General features: G+C 40.9%; 1 protein-coding gene across 1 annotated transcript; it reads right to left on the bottom strand.

The window, feature by feature from the left end:
- Positions 1 to 595: 595 nt before the first annotated feature.
- Positions 596 to 14,840, bottom strand: LOC139313336 (G-protein coupled receptor family C group 6 member A-like). The gene is made up of 5 exons (XM_070938903.1): positions 14,577 to 14,840; positions 13,672 to 13,929; positions 9,204 to 9,333; positions 7,016 to 7,885; positions 596 to 1,155 (listed from the first exon to the last, which is right to left on the bottom strand). The coding sequence occupies exons 1-5, from the start codon at positions 14,838 to 14,840 to the stop codon at positions 596 to 598; spliced, it is 2,082 nt and encodes a 693-aa protein (XP_070795004.1).
- Positions 14,841 to 18,777: the final 3,937 nt, after the last annotated feature.

Raw genomic sequence — 18,777 nt, 5'->3', positions numbered from 1 at the left:
AGAAAGAAAGAAAGAAAGAAAATAATATTGATTGAACTATCGAAATACAGAAATGGGAATTTCAATGGAAAACTCAATCATGTCTACAGCAACTGGAATTACCAGTATTAAGGAAAAACAGTATAGGAATGATTCTTGTTTTTCCAACTATGAATGCTCAAATAGAAATGGAATAAAAAAAATTGTATGAGATTTAAATAAAGGGGGAAAGTAGCCATTAGGGAAAAGAAAAGGTAATGGAGATCACAGGCAAAAGTTCATGAATCTTAAAGCTGTTTAAGAAGATCTGAAAAGTTACCTGCCAGGGCTTTACAGAGAGGTGAAGGTGCGGCTTCTTTCTGCCCCTCTTCAATGCCCATTTTGATTCCAAAGTATATGCAGCATGTAATGCATGTGCCACAGAATAGGCAGCATTGTAGATGCTGTAGCTGAAACCGGTCATCTTTCCATCAAAGACGGAGGCCGGGAGGGTGTCCAGATTCTCCTCCCCTGTGCAAACCCTTTGGCCATCAGGTGAGGCCAGACCTGCCTTCAAAACCACACAGTCAAATACAATTTCCCACCAGCTGGGCAGAAAGACATCTCTGTGGGGTTCCTATGGATTCAGAGCCCAGAGATAATCTTTGAATCCTGGCACCAGGTTTGTGTGGACTGTGAAAGACAAAGCGCCATGGACGGATTTTAGTTTCCCCCACTCGTAGTGATAGCCAATAGCTGAAAATTCCCATTGGGTGGTCAGGATCCAGACCTTCCCAGAAGAAGTGTGGTTCTCTTCTTCATAATAGGAGAGGGATATTATTAAACTTTGCAGTGTCATTGCATCCCCTGAGATAATCACAACCTGAGCGTTACTATTCAAAATAGCCCAAAGCACAGTTATTTGATCTTGTTGCAAGTCGTTGAATATTGAGATTCGGTACAAGATGTATTCTACAAAATGTATGCAAATATCATTCTGGGCAAGGGTAGTGGTCAACAGTTGGAGAAAATATTCAATGTTCTCGGAGGTTGGAACAACAATCCCAATCCAGTTCCACTGGAAATAGAGAAGGAGCCGGACAATGGCTGCATTCTGTAGGTGATATTGAGGATCAATCTGGTAGAAGGTGGGGAACTGGCTCTTGTCGCTCAAAACAGGGTCACAGAAACGGTAACCTAGCTGAAAGGAAGGTGGAGATAGAGAGAGAAAAAAGAAGCTAAGCAAGGAAAATTTTACCTGTATTTTTTGTTACTAAGTGTTGTGGCCTGTCGGCTGCCGGGCCCTCCAGAAGCTGAATTGGAGGAGGAGGAGATGTGGGAGTCAGGGACAACATCAAGGCATCCTGAGAGCTCCAAGGGGGAAGAGGGAATGGAACTGGCAGAGAGAGAGAGAGAGAGAGAGAGAGAGAGAGAGAGAGGGAGGGAGGGAGGGAGGGAGGGAGGGAGAGAGAGAGAGAGAGAGAGAGAGAGAGAGAGGGAGAGAGCGAGCTGAAACCTGGGCCGTCTGTTAGCCCTCAGATGGAGTCAACAGCTCCCAGGTCTGGAGGTGGCTGAAGAGGAAGAGGAGGAACATCTGGATCCAGTGCCTGATGTGTGGATGTGCAGAAAGCAGAGGAGAGGAGAGCAGCGGGAATCTATGGGCTGGTTCTTGGGACAGAAGAGCCACCGCTGCTAAGAAAGCCCCACACTAGCTCTGGGGATAAAAGGCAGGGGACAGAGGTGAATAGATGTGGCAGATAACTATTATTCTCCCTGCCAGATGGACTTGTTAGCCTGAGGTGAAAGAGAAACTTTTTGCCGGAGCTGGTGGTGCTCCTAATAAAGGAATCATTGCTTCAAGTACAGAGGGTTTGCCGTGTTTGGGGAGCCAGGTCAGAGCACTAAGCTAAGACCATCTAGAAGGATTAGCAGCAGGGGTGAAATTCGACCACCTCAGCCCACCTCAGCTGAGGGATGATTTGAATTGGTTCGCTGAACTGAACTGATTCAAATCTCCCTCCCTGCAAGCTGCAAGCCTTCACATGTTGGCTTGAGGGGCTTCAGCAGCAAAGTGAGCCGTGCTCGCCCTCTCAACACTGAAGCAAAAGCCGCTCGTGTCACCGATGCTTCCCCAGCGCTGCCGCTGTCCCGCTTGGCTCCCCGCCCAGACATCATCATGTCCTGTGCGGTGACCCTCTGCGCATGCACAGAAGAGGCGTACAGGAGCATGGCATGCACACACATGCGCACGCACTCATCTCCGAGCCAGTAGCGAAGGTACTGTAAGTTCGAATCTCATCAGGCTCAAGGTTGACTCAGCCTTCCATCCTTTCTAAGGTGGGTAAATTGAGGACCCAGTTTGTGGGGGCAATAAGCTGACTTTGTATAAATATACAAAAGGATGAAGGCTATTGCTTAACGCATTGTAAGCCGCCCTGAGTCTCCGGAGAAGGGCGGCATATAAATCAAATTAAAAATTAAAAAAATAAATAAATGCATTTTACCCCCCAATTAGCAGTATATCCAATGTAGACCAGAGATGGATTTCAGCAGATTCTGACCAGTTCTGGAGAAATGGTAGCAGAAATTTTGAGTAGTTTGGAGAACCGATAGTAAAAATTCTGACTGGCCCCGCCCCCATCTATTCTCTGCCTCCCAAGTTCCAGCTGATCAGGAGGAAATGATCAGGAAATCAAGCAGAGAAGCCACTTAGAACTAAGGAGAAATTTCCTGACAGTTAGAACAATTCATCAGTGGAACAACTTGCCTCCAGAAGTTGTGAACGCTCCAACACTGGAAGTTTTTAAAAAGAGATTGGATAACCTTTTGTCTGAAGTGGTGCAGGGTTTCCTGCCTAAGCAGGGGGTTGGACTAGAAGATCTCTAAGGTCCCTTCCAACTCTGTTATTTTATTCTATTAACTATACAGATAGAATCAATGGGTCCTAATTAGGAAGGGTCTACATCAACAGAGGCCGGGTGGGCTTTACAACTGCCTCATCTTCAAGACTGCCCTTATCCACATTGCACTGAGAAAAAAGACAATCAAGGAAACACTTACAGAGAAAGAATATCCCAATCACCAGGAGGCTCATATGGGAACGGTAGAACTACAGTAATGGAGAGAGGCAGGTTTCCACCAATAATGAGATCTCCAGGTCTGTAATAGTCTTTTTGCGCTTGGAAAGATCTCCTCCAGAAGCAATTTGGCCGCAGATCCATCTGGACAGCTGCAGGCAAGATCCAAAGCAATGCTAAAAGCCAACTCATTGTCCACAGAATGAGACCTTCTTCCTATAGCAAATCAATGGAGGATGATGTAGGCAATTGGATGCTCTAATGGCTTCACAGGGCTCATGTAGGATTTTAAGTCTTCAAGATAAGCATTCTTCTAATTCCAACTCTGAAGGGATCCAGCTATATTATTCAGAGCATGCTAAGTAAACATGTTTTGACCGGACAGAAATCTCTTCATACTAAGGGAGGGTTAATCTACTGAGATGAGCTAAGAATTACTAGTGTTTTATGAATCCTAAGAGAGAGGAATGTCTACAAAGTTACTCCATAACTCTCTAGTTGGTGGTGTTTGGCAAGTGGAAAACTTATTTGTGAAGCCACAATTGTGTGTCTCTTTCTGTGAATTTGACAACTGTGATTGGAGAGTCATAAACCTTTAGAGTTGGAAGAGATGTTGGGGATCTGTTGGGAAGAGAACTGCTATGTACTGCACTCAGGGAAGGTTTCATTCTGGGATGGTGGAAGATGAGATGAGTTCATGAGACACATATCATACAACATTGTCTTGCTTTCTCTCTGCCCAAGATTGAACAGTTTTTTAATGATTCCATTAAAGAATTACCCATCCTTATCCTCATAATAATCTGACAGGATAAATAATAGCAGGGACAAGACAAGACCCTTAATATTCAGTCCATGTAATAAATATATCCAGGGGTGAAATGCTACAGGTTCTAGGCGGTTCATCCGAACCGGTAGTGAAAATGCTTAGGCTTAGGACCTGGTTATCTACAGGACCGCCTACCAGCACCAATAGCCTCCCACCGGCCGGTACACTCTCATAGAGAGGGACTCCTCCAGGTGCCATCGGCCAAACAATGTCGACTGGCGGCCCCTAGGGGGAGAGCCTTCTCTGTGGGGGCACCTACTATCTGGAACGAGCTCCCCCCGGAGATACGGAGGATCCCGGATCTGCGCACCTTCCGCCGTGCTCTTAAGACCTTTTTATTCCACCAGGCGGGCCTGGCCTAATCTTTCCCCTCTTTTTAATTATGCAAATTTTAATCATTTTTTTAAATGATTGGGGTGTTTTAATTTGTCTGGGCCAAATTGTTTAATTCAATTTTATTTTGTTTTTAAATTTTGTATCTATGCATTTTTACTGTTTGGCTGTTCACTGCCCTGAGTCCTTCGGGAGTAGGGCGGTATATAAATCAAATAAATAAAATCAAATAAATAAAATAAAATGCTAATGGTTTGCCCGGTAGCAAAAAAATGCTACAAAAAAGTAAAAAAAAAGTTCCGAGGATGGCATGGCACAGCTGATCCTCGGATCTTTTTTTTTTATTACCGGTTCTGGCAATAGGTAGTAAAAAATGCTTTAAAAAAGTTTTTTAAAAGGTTCCAACAATCAGCTGCGACAATCAGCTGTGCCCGCGCGATCGTCGGAACTTTTTTTTTTACTTTTTAAAGCATTTTTTTTTACTATCTATTGTCCGAAATTGTATTTTTGTGTAAAGCGTTATAGTTTGTTTTTGAGCTCTCTGTGACTCTGTGAGGTTCTTGCTTTTTGCAGGGGCCATTTTGTGTGAAGTCCAGCTGCTTTTGCATTGTGAGTCAGTTATGTAGCTTTTGTGTTATTTTTGTGTAAAGTGTGATAGTTGGTTTTCCTGGTCACATGCTCACCAAGCCACGCCCACCAAGCCACACCCACAGAATTTTCCACAGGGAATTTTTTTTTGAATTTCACCACTGAATATATCCAATAATAAATATTCAGTAATAATGAGGAGTCCTTGCTGTTCTCTGAGCTTAATTGTTTTCTTGCAGATGTTGCATTATACAAACTAGGCATTGCTAGTCAGGAATGGGGTTTAGCCTCAATTTATACTCTAGTGATTTGCCCTGTCAGTATTATAGAAATAGGTCTTGTTGCTTTTTTGGATGGGTGTCAACTCGCAAAGCATCCCTGGCCTGATCTCAAGTTTCCATAGGCCAGGGGGATGGGAAACTGGTGAAACGGCATGGCAGCCAAAGACAGATGCACATTCCATGCTTATCTCTCTCAAGGCTGTATCGCAGGGTTACCCACAGCAGCCAGAGAGGAGTGACCTTTACAACCCGCAAAATTGCTCCATTGGCAAATGTGATTGATGACACACCCTGGGCGGAGGGGGGAAACAAGGTCATAATTGGGGTGTAAATTACGTAGGGTCAGAGCTGGCTTCACTTGGGAATGTGCCAACATGAAGCTCCTAATAAATAACTGGATTTCTTTTGAAGCTTGGCTCGAGGCTCATGATTTAATTAGGGCATCCGTGGGAACCCTGACACTGGGCTGTTTACAAAGAGCAGCAAGGAAAAACAACAAAGTTTACTGTGGCCAATAATGCAGCCTGAGCAGGACTACATGAAGGACCACACCAGAAATGGACATGCTCAAGTCAAAAGATTCAAACACCATTCACTGCTCACAAATGTATCATCAAAAACAAGGAGGGGAAATTTACATATTAATAAATTATGTTTCTCAATGAAGTTAATAGAGAGTAAACAATGTAGTTCATTTCAACTCTAGAATTAAAAAAATACTCAGTCTATTCAATGAAAAATAATAATAAGGAATTCAGCAAAGCGATCTATGGAAACAAATATAATTAAAAATAGTGATGGTGAACACAACCAAAAACATTTTAAATACTCTTTGGATTAAAATCAATAAATTGGACATGCACATGCACATGCACACACTCGTCGGGGCCGAGCTCTGGAAAAGCCAAACTTCCAGGTTCTAGGGAACATACATGTCTGATGACCAGCTAGCATGCGCAGAAGGTAAAAAACACATTACTTCCTGGTTACAACCAGGAAGTAATGTCACCCGGCCAGGTGAGCAGAGCTATGCTCCGCCGTCGCTACCAGATCGCCGAATCACTGGCCAAAATTGCTACCAGATCAGGCGATTTGGTCCAATCTGGGAGCATTTCACCCCTGCTCTGAAGTCTGTGTCTGTCTTGTTGGATTGCAGAGCCAAACCAGAAAGTTATAGAGGTGCATGACAGACTCAATAATTCCTCTGTAGAACTTAATCAGCAACTCTCTGGGCAGTTTGAGCTTTCTGAGTTGGCGCAGAAAGAACATTCTTTGTTGTGCTTTTTTGAGGATGTCTTTGATTTTAGGTGTCCATTTTAAGTCTTGAGATATGATAGAACCTAGAAACTTGAAGGACTCTACTGTTGATACTATGTTGTCTAGTATTGTAAGAGGTGGTAGTATATGAGGGTTTCTCCTAAAATCCACCATCATTTCTACAGTTTTGAGTGTATTTAGTTCAAGATTGTTATTGTTGCACCACAAGGCTAGTTGTTCATCCTCCTGTCTGTATGCCGATTCATCATTGTCTCGAATGAGACCAATCACTGTAGTATCATCTGCAAACTTCAGTAGTTTAACAGAGGGATCTTTTGAGATGCAGTCATTGGTATACAGAGAGAAGTGGAGAGAGCACACAGCCTTGGGGGTCTCCTGTGCTAATTGTACAGGTATCTGATGTGATTCCGCTTAGCTTCACCTGTTGCTTCCTGTCTATTAGGAATTTTGTCTTGCTGAAATGGGCAACATCTGTTTTGCTTGCTAACATTCAGTTAAAATACTTTATGATTGGTCACATCATGTTTATTTCCAATTATTTAATGGACAACATTTTCTTGCATTTCATGGTTTATTTTAGAAATCAGATTGAATACAAAAATATCCCAAAATCACAGTGCCCAATCTCCACATAAATCAGCAATTCTTTTGCCTCATTATATTCTCTCTACAATTCAGATTGGGCCTCAGTAGAATAATGAAGCATTTAGGAAAAAAGATGCAAGCCAAGAGACCAGCCCCAGAGGCCAAGATGGAGAAGATCTCCACCACCACCATGGACTTCCCTTTGGTGCTCAGGTAGGTGGGGAGGAAGGAGATCCAAACACTGCAGAAGACCAGCATGCTAAAAGTAATGAACTTGGCTTCATTAAAGCTGTCAGGCAATTTCCTAGCCATGAATGCCACCGTGAAACTGACAAGGGCTAAGAAACCCAGGTAAGCGAGGACAGTGTAAAACATTGAAGTTGAGCCTTCATTACATTTCAAGATGGCCTCTCCTACCAAGGAATGGAAGTCAAAGTTGAGAAATGGAGGAGAACTTGCCAGCCATGTGACACAAAGAACTGCTTGGACAAGGGGACAACCTAAGACAATGGAGTAGGTCAGTGGTTTTCCTAAGAGTTTCTTTGTTCTGTTCCCTGGCTTGGTAGCCATGAAGGCCAGAACCACCATGACAGTTTTTGCCAACACAGAGGAAACCGCAAGGGCAAAGAGAATGGCAAAGGCAGTTTGTCGGAAGAGACAGGTGAGCTTCCCAGGTCGACCAATGAAAAGGAAGGAGCAGAGGAAGCAGAGCAGGAGGGAGACCAGGAGGATGTAGCTGAGATCTCGGTTGTTGGCCTTGACAATTGGTGTGTCATGATGCTTACGGAAAATCACCAGGATAGCAACTGTGATCAGAGAACAGAAAAGAGCTAAAGAAGCTAAAACATATCCCAGGGTGTCTTGATAGGCAAGGAAGTGGAATTTCTTGGCAATGCAGTGGACCTTATCCTTGTTGGGGTATCGGTCTTCTGGGCAAGGATCACATTCAGCTGCATCTGAAATCAAGAGTCTTTATTTAAGGATTTAAGAGTCATCTGCCATGGGAATTATTGTTCTGCCCCAGCTACAGACCCCAAAGAATACAGCACACACAAAGTCCGTACAAACCTTAGTTTACTAATTTAAATCAGTCTTTTCTGAACAAAGGCTGTTAATTTAACTTCATTAACAGCCGACAAGAATCCAAAGAATAATAAATCAATTCTGAGGCACAATATTTCAGATAACTGTAATCTTACTGTGGTTGGCAGAATGCCCAGAAGCAATTTGCAGGAAAACTGATAAGAGAGAAACAAGAGCCGAATCAAGACGCAGAGGAATGTGAACGAAGTTGTTTCCTGCAAATTGCATCAGTCGTTGTCCTTCCTTAAATAGGCTAGGGGAGTGGCCAATTAGGCCCAAGCCTTACTCTCGAGGAGACCTCCTCCTGAGGAACTACTCCTGCCTTTTGGCAGCTCTGCGAGCTCATGCATTGAGAAGAGGCTCCTCCTATTCTTCCTCTTCAATTATGGGAGCTTCTGAAGGTTCTGAAGGCCCTGGCTGAATCCCCGCCTCTGGCACCACATCGTCTCCAGCTTCCTCATTGTCTGACTCAAGTGCCAACTGCACAGGCTGCTGGTGTGGTACCACACCAGCCTCCTCGCTGTCGGAATCACCTACTAACTGCACAGGCCGCTGATGGGCCACAACAATTATCTCATCCTCAAGGGTGACATGACTGTCCTCTTTTTGCTATGGCCAGTCCCCCAAGGAAGAGATGGAATGACCCACTGTGCTCAAAAAAGGCCATCTCCTCCTTTTTTGAATGATCCTGGGATAGATGTAAGAGACATGGATCTATTAATCTCCAGTTGATCTGTTCAATTTATCATGGAAGAAAGACCCTGACTGTTCGCTGGACACTTGCATGACTATTGTAACTTTTAGCATCAGAGTGACTGTTATCAGCCAGAAATCTTGCTCTTTTGCGTGTGTTTGTGTTTTTGTACATTATCTTGTCATGTGTGCTGAGAATGTCAAAAATGCAACAGAGGAAGACATAGAAAGCGGCACTGAATATCATAAGAGGGAATGCCCTCTTTTCCTGATCCGGATTGATTTATAGAGAAATTAATAACAAGGGAAAGGATACAGAATTGTGTACCAAGTATTCTGGAAAGGGAAATAATTGATTTACAGGGAAAATCTGTAAATTGTACTCTGAAATGTGGAAGCATAAGAATCCTATGAACAATGATTTTTTTAAAAAATCAGTATTTTGATTTACGGAACAGTTACTGATCCTGGAAGGTCTATCTTTGAAATATGCTTTACCTGTCAGGTCAGAAATGCTACCATCTGGACAAGGGGTACATAGGTAGCAGCAAACCTGCTCGCCCTCTGGGACACTTCTCCTCTCTCCTGCCTGGCACCTCTTCATGCCACACCTAGCAAAGGGCACCTTCTAAAAAGGAGAGAGAAATGCTTGAGACAACTGAAACAATGGACATGCTTCATTTATCCATTTCTACATTCTGTGTCCATCTTCAGATATGATTCACCAGGGTCTATGACAGTGATGGCTAAACTTTTTGCCATCGCATGCCAGGAGGGAGGGTCTCAAGCATGTGTGCCCACAGCCATAATTCTATCCGTCCTGCCCCTGCACATGCACATGTGACACCCCGCCCACTCCAGAGCCTTTCTAGGAGACTGGGGAGGGTGAAAACGGTCTTCCCCACCCCCCCGGAGGTCCTCCGGAGGCCGAAAATGGCCTATTTGCTAACTTCCGGTGGGACTGGAAGGCCCATTTTTTGCTGTCCCCAGCCTCCAGAGCTTCTCTAGAAGACTGGGGTGGGCGAAAACAGCCTTCCCCACCCCCCAGAGGCCCTCCAGATGCCAGAAATGGCTCCTTTGCCATCTTCCGGTGGGACTGGAAGTTGGCAAATGGGCTGTTTTCCACCTCTGGAGGACCTCCGGGGGGGGCATTTTTGTCCTCCCCAGACTCCTAGAAAGGCTCTGGAGCTAGGTGAGAGAGAAAAACAGGCCTTTCCCTCCACCCCCTGAGGCCCTCTGGAGGCAGGAAACAGCCTGTTTCCCAACTTCTGATGGATCCAGAAGGCCCGAAAATCAGCTAATGATCAGTGAGCTCGTGTGCCCACCGATATGGCTAGGCGTGCCACCTAGTTTCACCAACACGGGTCTAGGAGAAACCAGATACAGCTCCTGGGAGATTCAGTTCGGTGGCACTACAGACCCACCTGTGCATGCTGGAGATTGGAGCTCAGATTTTGTCATGCAAAGGAAGATCTGTAACATTGAAGTATAGCTTTTATGAAACAATGAATAAAGCATTAGAATCCAACTGAACAGTGTGAAGAACACAAATTATTGGAGGAGTGGGTGGGTGTTATCAAAATAGAAACATAGAAGGAAAGTGTGTAAATTGAGACAACCTTGAAGAACTCAGTTCTCTGTGTCATTAATCAATGTTTTGTTTGCCATGTAACTGTTATAATCCTGAAACAGATCAGATCTCAAATGTCTTACATGCAAAGCAGGATTTTCACCAAATGGCTGTCATGTTTCCTGATTCAATAATTCAGTTTTCCAGTTAGGATAGTCTGCATCCCTAAGAGAGAATGAATCTTCCAGCTCACCTTTGTAGGCCAGACAATTGCATCAGAGTGAATGGTGACATCCTGACCTGGAGGAGCCCCAGGATTTATTTGCCCAACTTTCAGAAGGACAAATGATCCATTGGGGAGGAAAACCCAATTAAGAAGGTCGTAACGAGCAGATCCCAGTCCTTTTTCTGAGAAGGAGATTTCCTCTCCAGCACTGTTATTGAATTTCACATTCATCAAATAAGGAAGAAGCTGAAACAAAAGTGACTTTCAAAAATTGGTGTAATTAGTTTTATTATTATTATTATTATTATTATTATTATTATTATTATTATTATTATTATTATTATTATTATTATTATTATTTGATTTATAAGCCGCCCTTCTCCGGAGACTCAGCGCGGCTTACAATGCGTTAAGCAATAGCCTTCATACTTTTGTATATTTTACAAAGTCAGCTTATTGCCCCCACAAACTGGGTCCTCAATTTACCTACCATAGAAAGGATGGAAGGTTGAGTCAACCTTGAGCCTGGCAAGATTCGAACTTACAGTAATTGAGACAGCTGGTGTTAATCACAATGCTTTTTTAGTCTGCTGAGCTACCAGGCATCATGCCACATGTATGGCATCATAGCTTCTATCAACTTGTGGCTTCTCAGGCACAAAACAAGTTATGTAGAAAACAAACACAATCAAAAAATGTCTGTACAGCAATGCACAAAATATGAGGAATAAACAGGGTGAACTAGAAATCCAACAACATGAAGGCAGATATGATAATGTTGCCATTATGGCACAATAATAAATAAGAAAATAAAATAAAAACAATAATAAAAATATTACAGGTGAAACTTGAAAAATTAGAATGTCATGCAAAAGTTCATTTATTTCAGTAATGCAACTTAAAAGGTGAAACTAATATATGAGATAGACTCAGTAGATGCAAAGCGAGATAGTTCAAGCCTTGATTTGTCATAATTTTGATGATTATGGCTTACAGCTCATGAAATATTGAACCTTTTCACAATATTCTAAATTTCTGAGATTGTGAATTTGGGGTTTTCATGAGCTGTAAGCCATAATCATCAAAATTATGACAAATCAAGGCTTGAACTATCTTGCTTTGCATGTAATGAGTCTATCTCATATATTAGTTTCACCTTTTAAGTTGCATTACTGAAATAAATGAACTTTTGCTTGATATTCTAATTTTTCAAGTTTCACCTGTATTTTGCTTAAAAACTGGTGACATAAAGAGAACTTTGGTTTCCTAGACCATTCCAATTCTGTTATTCTGTGACGGCCATCATCTTAGGAGATAGGTGTATGTCTGAGAAGATAGAGGTGTTCCTTTGGTGGAGATCTGTGCAATCAGGATTAACCCTAAATCCTGAGTTACTTCCCCAATACTACAAAGTTCCTCTTTATGATTGGGCATTTATATCATGGCTTATTCAACTCCAGGTTTACCAGAATGATATTTACATACAAGGATTTTAATGCCACACTGATGAAAACTATCATGGTATGGTTTTCTTCCTGTGATAGTTGTCTTCCTAATATTTCTACTTGTTTCTTTCAAATGTAAATGGCAAATACACTTTAGGAATGATTAAACCATTTCTTTCACAGCAGTGTAGAATTCCACTGTCTATCTGATAGATAAAAGAGAACGGAACACATGAACAGGATCTGACTAAGTGGGAGCATGTGGAAGGAATTACCTGCCCTGGTTTATCACTTCCTAGCCCAGAAAGATCCAAAATTGAACTTTTGATTCAGAAAAGTCTGAAGAATTTAGACCAGGAAAAGGTTGGATTCAGATTATATACTGAGAGAAACTGAGATCATTCTGCAAATGTGCCCTGTAGGACATCAACTGCCTTGTTGAGGCATCTTGCACCAACATACCAAGGTTGTCATCTTGTTCTAGGTTGACACCTTGTCCCTGAAACTCAGGCAATCTTTGAAGACCTTTCAGGATGTTATATGAAGACATTTCCTCTATGGATCTTACAGACATATTTGGTTTGCAATCTTTCTTTTTTTCCCCCTCTGCCCATTTTCGACCGAACATTATACTAAATTCAGATTTTTTTTTTCATTTATTGCTGTTTTAATTTGTTCTGAAGTACATTGAAGGGACGTGGTGCCTCAGGGGCTAAGACGCTGAGCTTGTTGATTGAAAGGTCAGCAGTTCAAGGTTCGAATCCCTAGCGCTGCGTAACGGGGTGAGCTCCCATTACTTGTCCCAGCTTCTGCCAACCTAACAGTTCGAAAGCAGGTAAAAAGTGCAAGTAGAAAAATAGGGACCACCTTTGGTGGGAAGGTAACAACATTCCATGCACCTTTGGTGTTTAGTCATGCGGGCCACATGACCACGGAGACGTCTTCGGACAGTGCTGGCTCTTCGGCTTTGAAACGGAGATGAGCACCACTCCCTAGAGTCGGGAATGACTACCACATATGTGCGAGGGGAACCTTTACCTTTAAAGTACATTGATATAGTAGCATAGATATATTTAATGAATGTTTCAAATATTACATATGGGAAATTTCCTGTCTAAGATTGTTGGACTGAATACAGACAGAGATTACCTGCCATGACTGAAAATTGGAGATCTCCTTTCCAAGCCTCATAAGAGTTGGTTGTGATCCAGATTCATGCATTGCATTTAAAGCATGTGCCACAGCATAAATGGCATTGTAGACATAGTAACTTTCACCAGTCATGCGTGTTTGAAACATGTAGCTTGGCAGATTTTTTAAATTCTCTTTTCCTGTACAGTATTTCTTCCATTTTATAAAATAGTGACCTGGTTTGTGGAACTCACAGCCAAAGACCCTTTCCCACCACAGTGGGAGAATCGAATCTCCTTGAGGGTTCAAAGGGTATAAAGAGAGAAGGAAATTGCTGAATTCTGAGATATCACTGCTATGGTCCCTAAAATGCAGAGACCCATGCAAGTGCTTTAAAGCTCGCCATCTAGCATAAAGATGGGTTGTATGTGGTTTCCAATATGAAGTTAGGATCCAAACTTTCAGACATTGTCTTCTACCAAATAAATAAAAGTTCAGAGCTAAAAGAAATTTTTGAACAATGTCAGGTTCTCCAAAGGAAAGAATAATTTCAACATTAGCCCATATTTCCGAATATAAAGTGAATTTTCGCACTTCTGCATTAGAAACATCCTCTTTCACCATTTGAGTGAAGGCCAGGCAGATCTCTTTCTCCATGAGCATTGGCCTCAGAGTTGAGATGAATTCTTCTCCCCTCTCACTTTCAGAAGCAATAAACCCAACCCAGTTCCACTGGAAATACAGGAGCATCTGGACTAAACCCACATATTGAGGAAATTCTTTGGGATTAATCCGGAAGGAGGAAGGATAAACTCTTTGGTCTCCCTGAATGTACTCAAAGCCAATACTGAGCTGGGGGAAAAAATGAAAATCTTCTTTAAAAGACAAAAGTAAAGATTGATGGTGACTTCAAGGATCCCCATTGTGCAGTTTATTGACTTCATCAGTCAAAGTGGGTCATTTTGAGAGAATGCAAAGAGCATTCACCTACACTTCTATTACATTAGGAAGGAATTCCTCTCGACAAGTACAGAAACATGACATTATGTATCTCCTAGAGATTATATAAAACATATCTTGACACATAAAATATAAAAATAAATCCAACTGTACCATCAATTCACTATGTCAGTCTCCAAAGCACCTGAGAGCAGGATAAGAAGTAATGGGTAGAAACTCATCAAGGAGAGAAGCAACTTAGAAGTAAGGAGAAATTTCCTGACAGAACAATTAATCAGTGAAACAACTTGCCTCCAGATGTTGTGAATGCTCCAACATTGGAAGTTTTTAAGAAGAGATTGGATAACCACTTGTCTGAAGTGGTGTAGGGTTTCCTAACTAAGCAGGGAGTTGGACTAAAAGACCTCCAAGGTCCCTTCCAACTCTGTTATTCTGTCATATGCTATTGATGTTCCACCTTCTATGGTTCCATCTTGGACTTCTGTGTGTACTTCTGTAGTTTGTCTACTTCATAACTGTGTCTAAAGGAGCCCCCTTACCTGTGGGACCTTATAGATATTGAAGATGGAGGCCATCAGCAATGAGAATTGGGACTGGTCACCTCCAATGGCAGAAAAGAGAGTGTCCTGCTGGTCACATTTATAACCTGGAACCATTTGGTCACGGGTGGAGAGCAGAATGAGACTGATGAAAGAAACTCTTCTCTTCCAATTGGCATTGTCATACATGTTGAAGCCCAGAGTTATGTTGGGGAGGAGAACCAGATCCTTGTTGATCTCTGTCACTGCAAACACCAGGGCCATGAAGTGCTGGTAGTTGTTGGGTGTGGGTCTATAGTGAGAGAAACATTGTGAAACATTGCCACAAAGCTTGTGAGGGCTGGTGGAGTTTGGCTTGTCTTATTTCTTTGTGGTGTTTTCTTTGGAGCAGAAAGTCCCAAATATTAATGGTGTTCTTTTAAAAAAATGCTTATTGTTAAACTTTGATGGATTTTTGACAATGGAGAAATGCCTGTCTGTCTATATCATGTACCATTTTATATCCCTCTATCATCTGTCCCTTCTTCTCTTTGCTTCTGTAATCCTTACCCCAATTTCTCCTCCAGCAACCTAATCAATTTGGATCTCTCTTGGAGCAGCTTCTTCAGATCTGAAGCAGAAGACACCACTGGAAAATACACCAAATATTTTTTTTTTTATTGCAAAAGTTTTACAATTACATTTTCACCCCTTTTTTCACCCCCCCACCTCCCTCCCCAAACTTCCCATCCTCCCTAACCCTCCCTGACCCGCCCCCCCCCGGACTTCCCTATTACATACTCATAACTAATAACACTAATATATAAGCCTGAACCCATCCCTCCCCCTATATAATTTTTCCTCTTTAATATTTCTAATACATTATTTTCAAATAAAAGCTATTTGATACTTTCTAGTTTGGTATTTGTTCTGAACATATTCTATCCACCTTTTCCATTCCCATTCATAAGTCTCTTGTGAACAATCCTTTAAATACGCTGAAATCTTCGCCATCTCTGCAAAACTAGCCATCTTCAAAGTCCATTCCTCGATAGTAGGCAAAGCTTCATTCTTCCAATATTTACCTATCAACAATCTTGCTGCAGTTATCATATACAATATTAATTTTATTTCACCCCGTGTAAAACCCTTAACTATACCCAATAAAAACAATTGTGGAGAAAATTGAATTTTTTTCTTCAAAACATTCTGCATGACCCACCAAATTTTTATCCAAAAAGCCTTAACTTTCCTACAGGTCCACCAAACATGATAATACGTAGCATCCAAACATTCGCATCTCCAACATTTTGGCTGAACATTAGGGTACATACATGACAACTTTTTGGGATCTAAATGCCATCTATAAAACATTTTGTAGAAATTTTCCCTCAGGTTCTGGGACTGTGTAAATTTAACATTCTGAACCCAAATATTTTCCCATGTTTCCAACATCACTGGTTCTTCAAAATTTTGTGCCCACTTAATCATACAATCTTTAACTAATTCAGTTTCTGAATCCCTTTCTAGCAAAACATTATAAAGCCTTTTAATATGCATTGGACCTTTCTCTCTTATATGTCTAACCAATTCTTCCTCATGCAACATAATACCAGTTTTTTGGTCCTCTTTCCATCTCAATTGTAATTGATTATATTGTAACCAATTTAAATTAATTCCTTCGTCCAACAGTGTCTGTAATGTCTTCAGCTGCCATCTGCCCGCATCTGTAAAAAGAACCTCTTTGTATAAAAACCCCCCGAGTGACATTATATTTGTATTCCACAAAGTATGACCAAGATCCAGCCATAACGGTATTTTATAATCCCATTTGAGTCGGTGCTTCTTCCAAACTCTCATCAAAGATTCTCTAAGTATATGACTTTTAAATACTTTATCTATTTTGTTGTCGTAAAATAAATAAGCATGCCATCCAAATTCAAGATCAAAACTTTCTGCATTCAATATTCCAGCCTTCTTATTTCCAAACCAATCGCTTGTTAAAGTTAAAGCTGCTGCATCATAATATAACTGTAGGTTTGGGAGTTTAAGACCTCCTCTTTCTGGAACATCTTGCATAATTTTCAATTTCACTCTCGGCTTTTTCTCGTTCCAGACAAACTTATTCACGCCAGACTGCCAGACTTTCAGTTGTTTATCACTTTTAAGCACCGGAATCATTTGAAACAAAAACAGAAATCTTGGCAAAATATTCATCTTAACTGCTGCTATTCTTCCAAGTAAAGACAGTTGCAGCTTTTTCCAAGTCTCCATATCTTTCTGAACCTCTCGCCACAACACCTCGTAATTATTTTGAAACAATTTCATATTTGATTCTGCAACCTGAACTCCAAGATATTTTACCTTAGGTACAATTTCAAAACCTGCCCTCCTTTCAAGCTCATGTTTACGATCTTGTGTCATATTCTTAACTATCATTTTAGTCTTTTTTGAATTCAGTCTAAAACCTGAAACTCTACCATAGTCTTGTATAATGTCGTTCATCAGGATTGTTGATTCCATTGGTTGTGATAGGGTAACAACCAGATCATCTGCAAATGCCTTTATTCTATAATCCTCTTGCCTTATCACTATGCCTTTCAGAATTTTTGAGTCCCGTATTGTATTTAGCAAGACTTCCAATGTTAAAATAAATAAAAGTGGGGACAACGGACATCCCTGTCTTGTTCCTTTTTCAATTTTAAACTCTGTCGTCAAACTTCCATTAATAATAATCTGTGCTTTTTGCTCTTGATAAATTGCTGAAATCGCCTGTATAAATTGGTCCCCAAAGCCCATCTTTTTTAAAGTCTTTAGTAGAAAATTCCAATCCACTCTATCAAAGGCCTTCTCCGCATCCAAAAAAACCAGCACTGCAGAAATCTGTTTATTCTTATCAAGATATTCCAATAAGTCTATTACTTGCCTTACATTGTCCTTCATGTATCTGCCCTCAATAAATCCCGCTTGGTCCTCATGAATCACTTTTTGGATTACTGGCATCAACCTGTTGGCTAATACCTTCGCATAAATTTTATAGTCTGTGTTCAAAAGAGATATTGGTCTGTAGTTCTCTGGTTTTTTAGGACCAACTTGTTCCTTTGGTATCAAAGATATATAAGCAGTTGTCCAAGATGGGGGTATTCTACCCCCTTGTTGAATATTGCAAAATAAATCTCTAAGTTGTCCCATCATTTCAGCTTGTAAAGTTTTATAATACACTGCAGTCAAACCATCCGTGCCAGGAGCTTTGGCTGTTTTTAGCTGCTTAATTGCCGCTATTATCTCCTCCTCTGTTATAGGATAATTCATTCTTTCCTTTTGTTGATCAGTAATTTTTGTAACTCTCTTATCCTTTAAATATTTTTCTATAAGTCCATTCTGCACCTCTTCTTTGGCATATAATTTAGTATAATAATCCACAAAAGCTTCTTTAATTAATTTTTGTTGAAAAATTTCTTTCCCTCCAATGTCAATACTATCAATAGTCCGTATACTTTGTTTTTTCCTCAGTGTGTAAGCCAACCATCTGCCCGGTTTGTTAGCGTTGCAAAATGTATTATGCTTCGCGTATTGTAAACTTGTTGCAACTTGTTCCGCCATAAGCATTTGAAATTGGTCTTTCAAAAGTTTTATAGCGCTTCGTATTCTTTCATCTGTTGGGTTTTTAATAAGTAACTGTTCTTTATTCTTTATTTCCATTTCCAACTCAGATCTTTTCTTTTGTCGGAACAGTCTATGTTTAGAATTCATGTAGATAAGTACCCCTCTCATATAAGCTTTACTTGCGTCCCAAACAATTTCAATTGGAGTACCTTTATTCAAATTTATTTCAAAAAATTCTTTCAAATGCTTTTTAAGTTCTATTATATTTTTTTCATATCTAAACAAGTTCTCATTTAATCTCCAAGAACGTCTCTCAACCTTATCCATCTCGATTTCTATCCATACAGGGCTATGGTCAGTCAAAGTTCTTGGAAAAATCTTTGTTCTTTTTGTCTTAACAAATAGATCATTTGACAACAAAATAAAATCAATCCTAGAAAAGGATCTATGTCTATCGGAAAAGAAAGTGTAATCCAATTCATTTGGATTATGTATTCTCCAAACATCTTTTAGTTCCATATCTTCTTTCATATCAAAAAAGGTCTGCGGTAGTCTAATTCTAGACTTTGCCAAGCTCTTTTTGTCTAATTTAGAATCAATTACTCCATTCCAATCT

Source organism: Pituophis catenifer, unplaced genomic scaffold (genome assembly GCF_029215685.1).
Source record: "Pituophis catenifer annectens isolate HBS135680 unplaced genomic scaffold, rPitCat1.0.hap2 SCAF_1, whole genome shotgun sequence".
Lineage (NCBI taxonomy): Eukaryota > Metazoa > Chordata > Lepidosauria > Squamata > Colubridae > Pituophis > Pituophis catenifer.
This window is presented reverse-complemented; position numbering and strand designations above follow the sequence as displayed.

Coding starts and splice junctions, on each gene's coding strand:
- LOC139313336 (XM_070938903.1), bottom strand. CDS start 14,840: ATGGCCCTGGTGTTTGCAGTGACAGAGATCAACAAGGATCTGGTTCTC. Junction 13,930..14,576: donor ATATCTATAAGGTCCCACAG/GTAAGGGGGCTC, acceptor TTTTTCCCCCAG/CTCAGTATTGGCTTTGAGTA. Junction 7,886..9,203: donor TAGCATTTCTGACCTGACAG/GTAAAGCATATT, acceptor TCTTGATTTCAG/ATGCAGCTGAATGTGATCCT.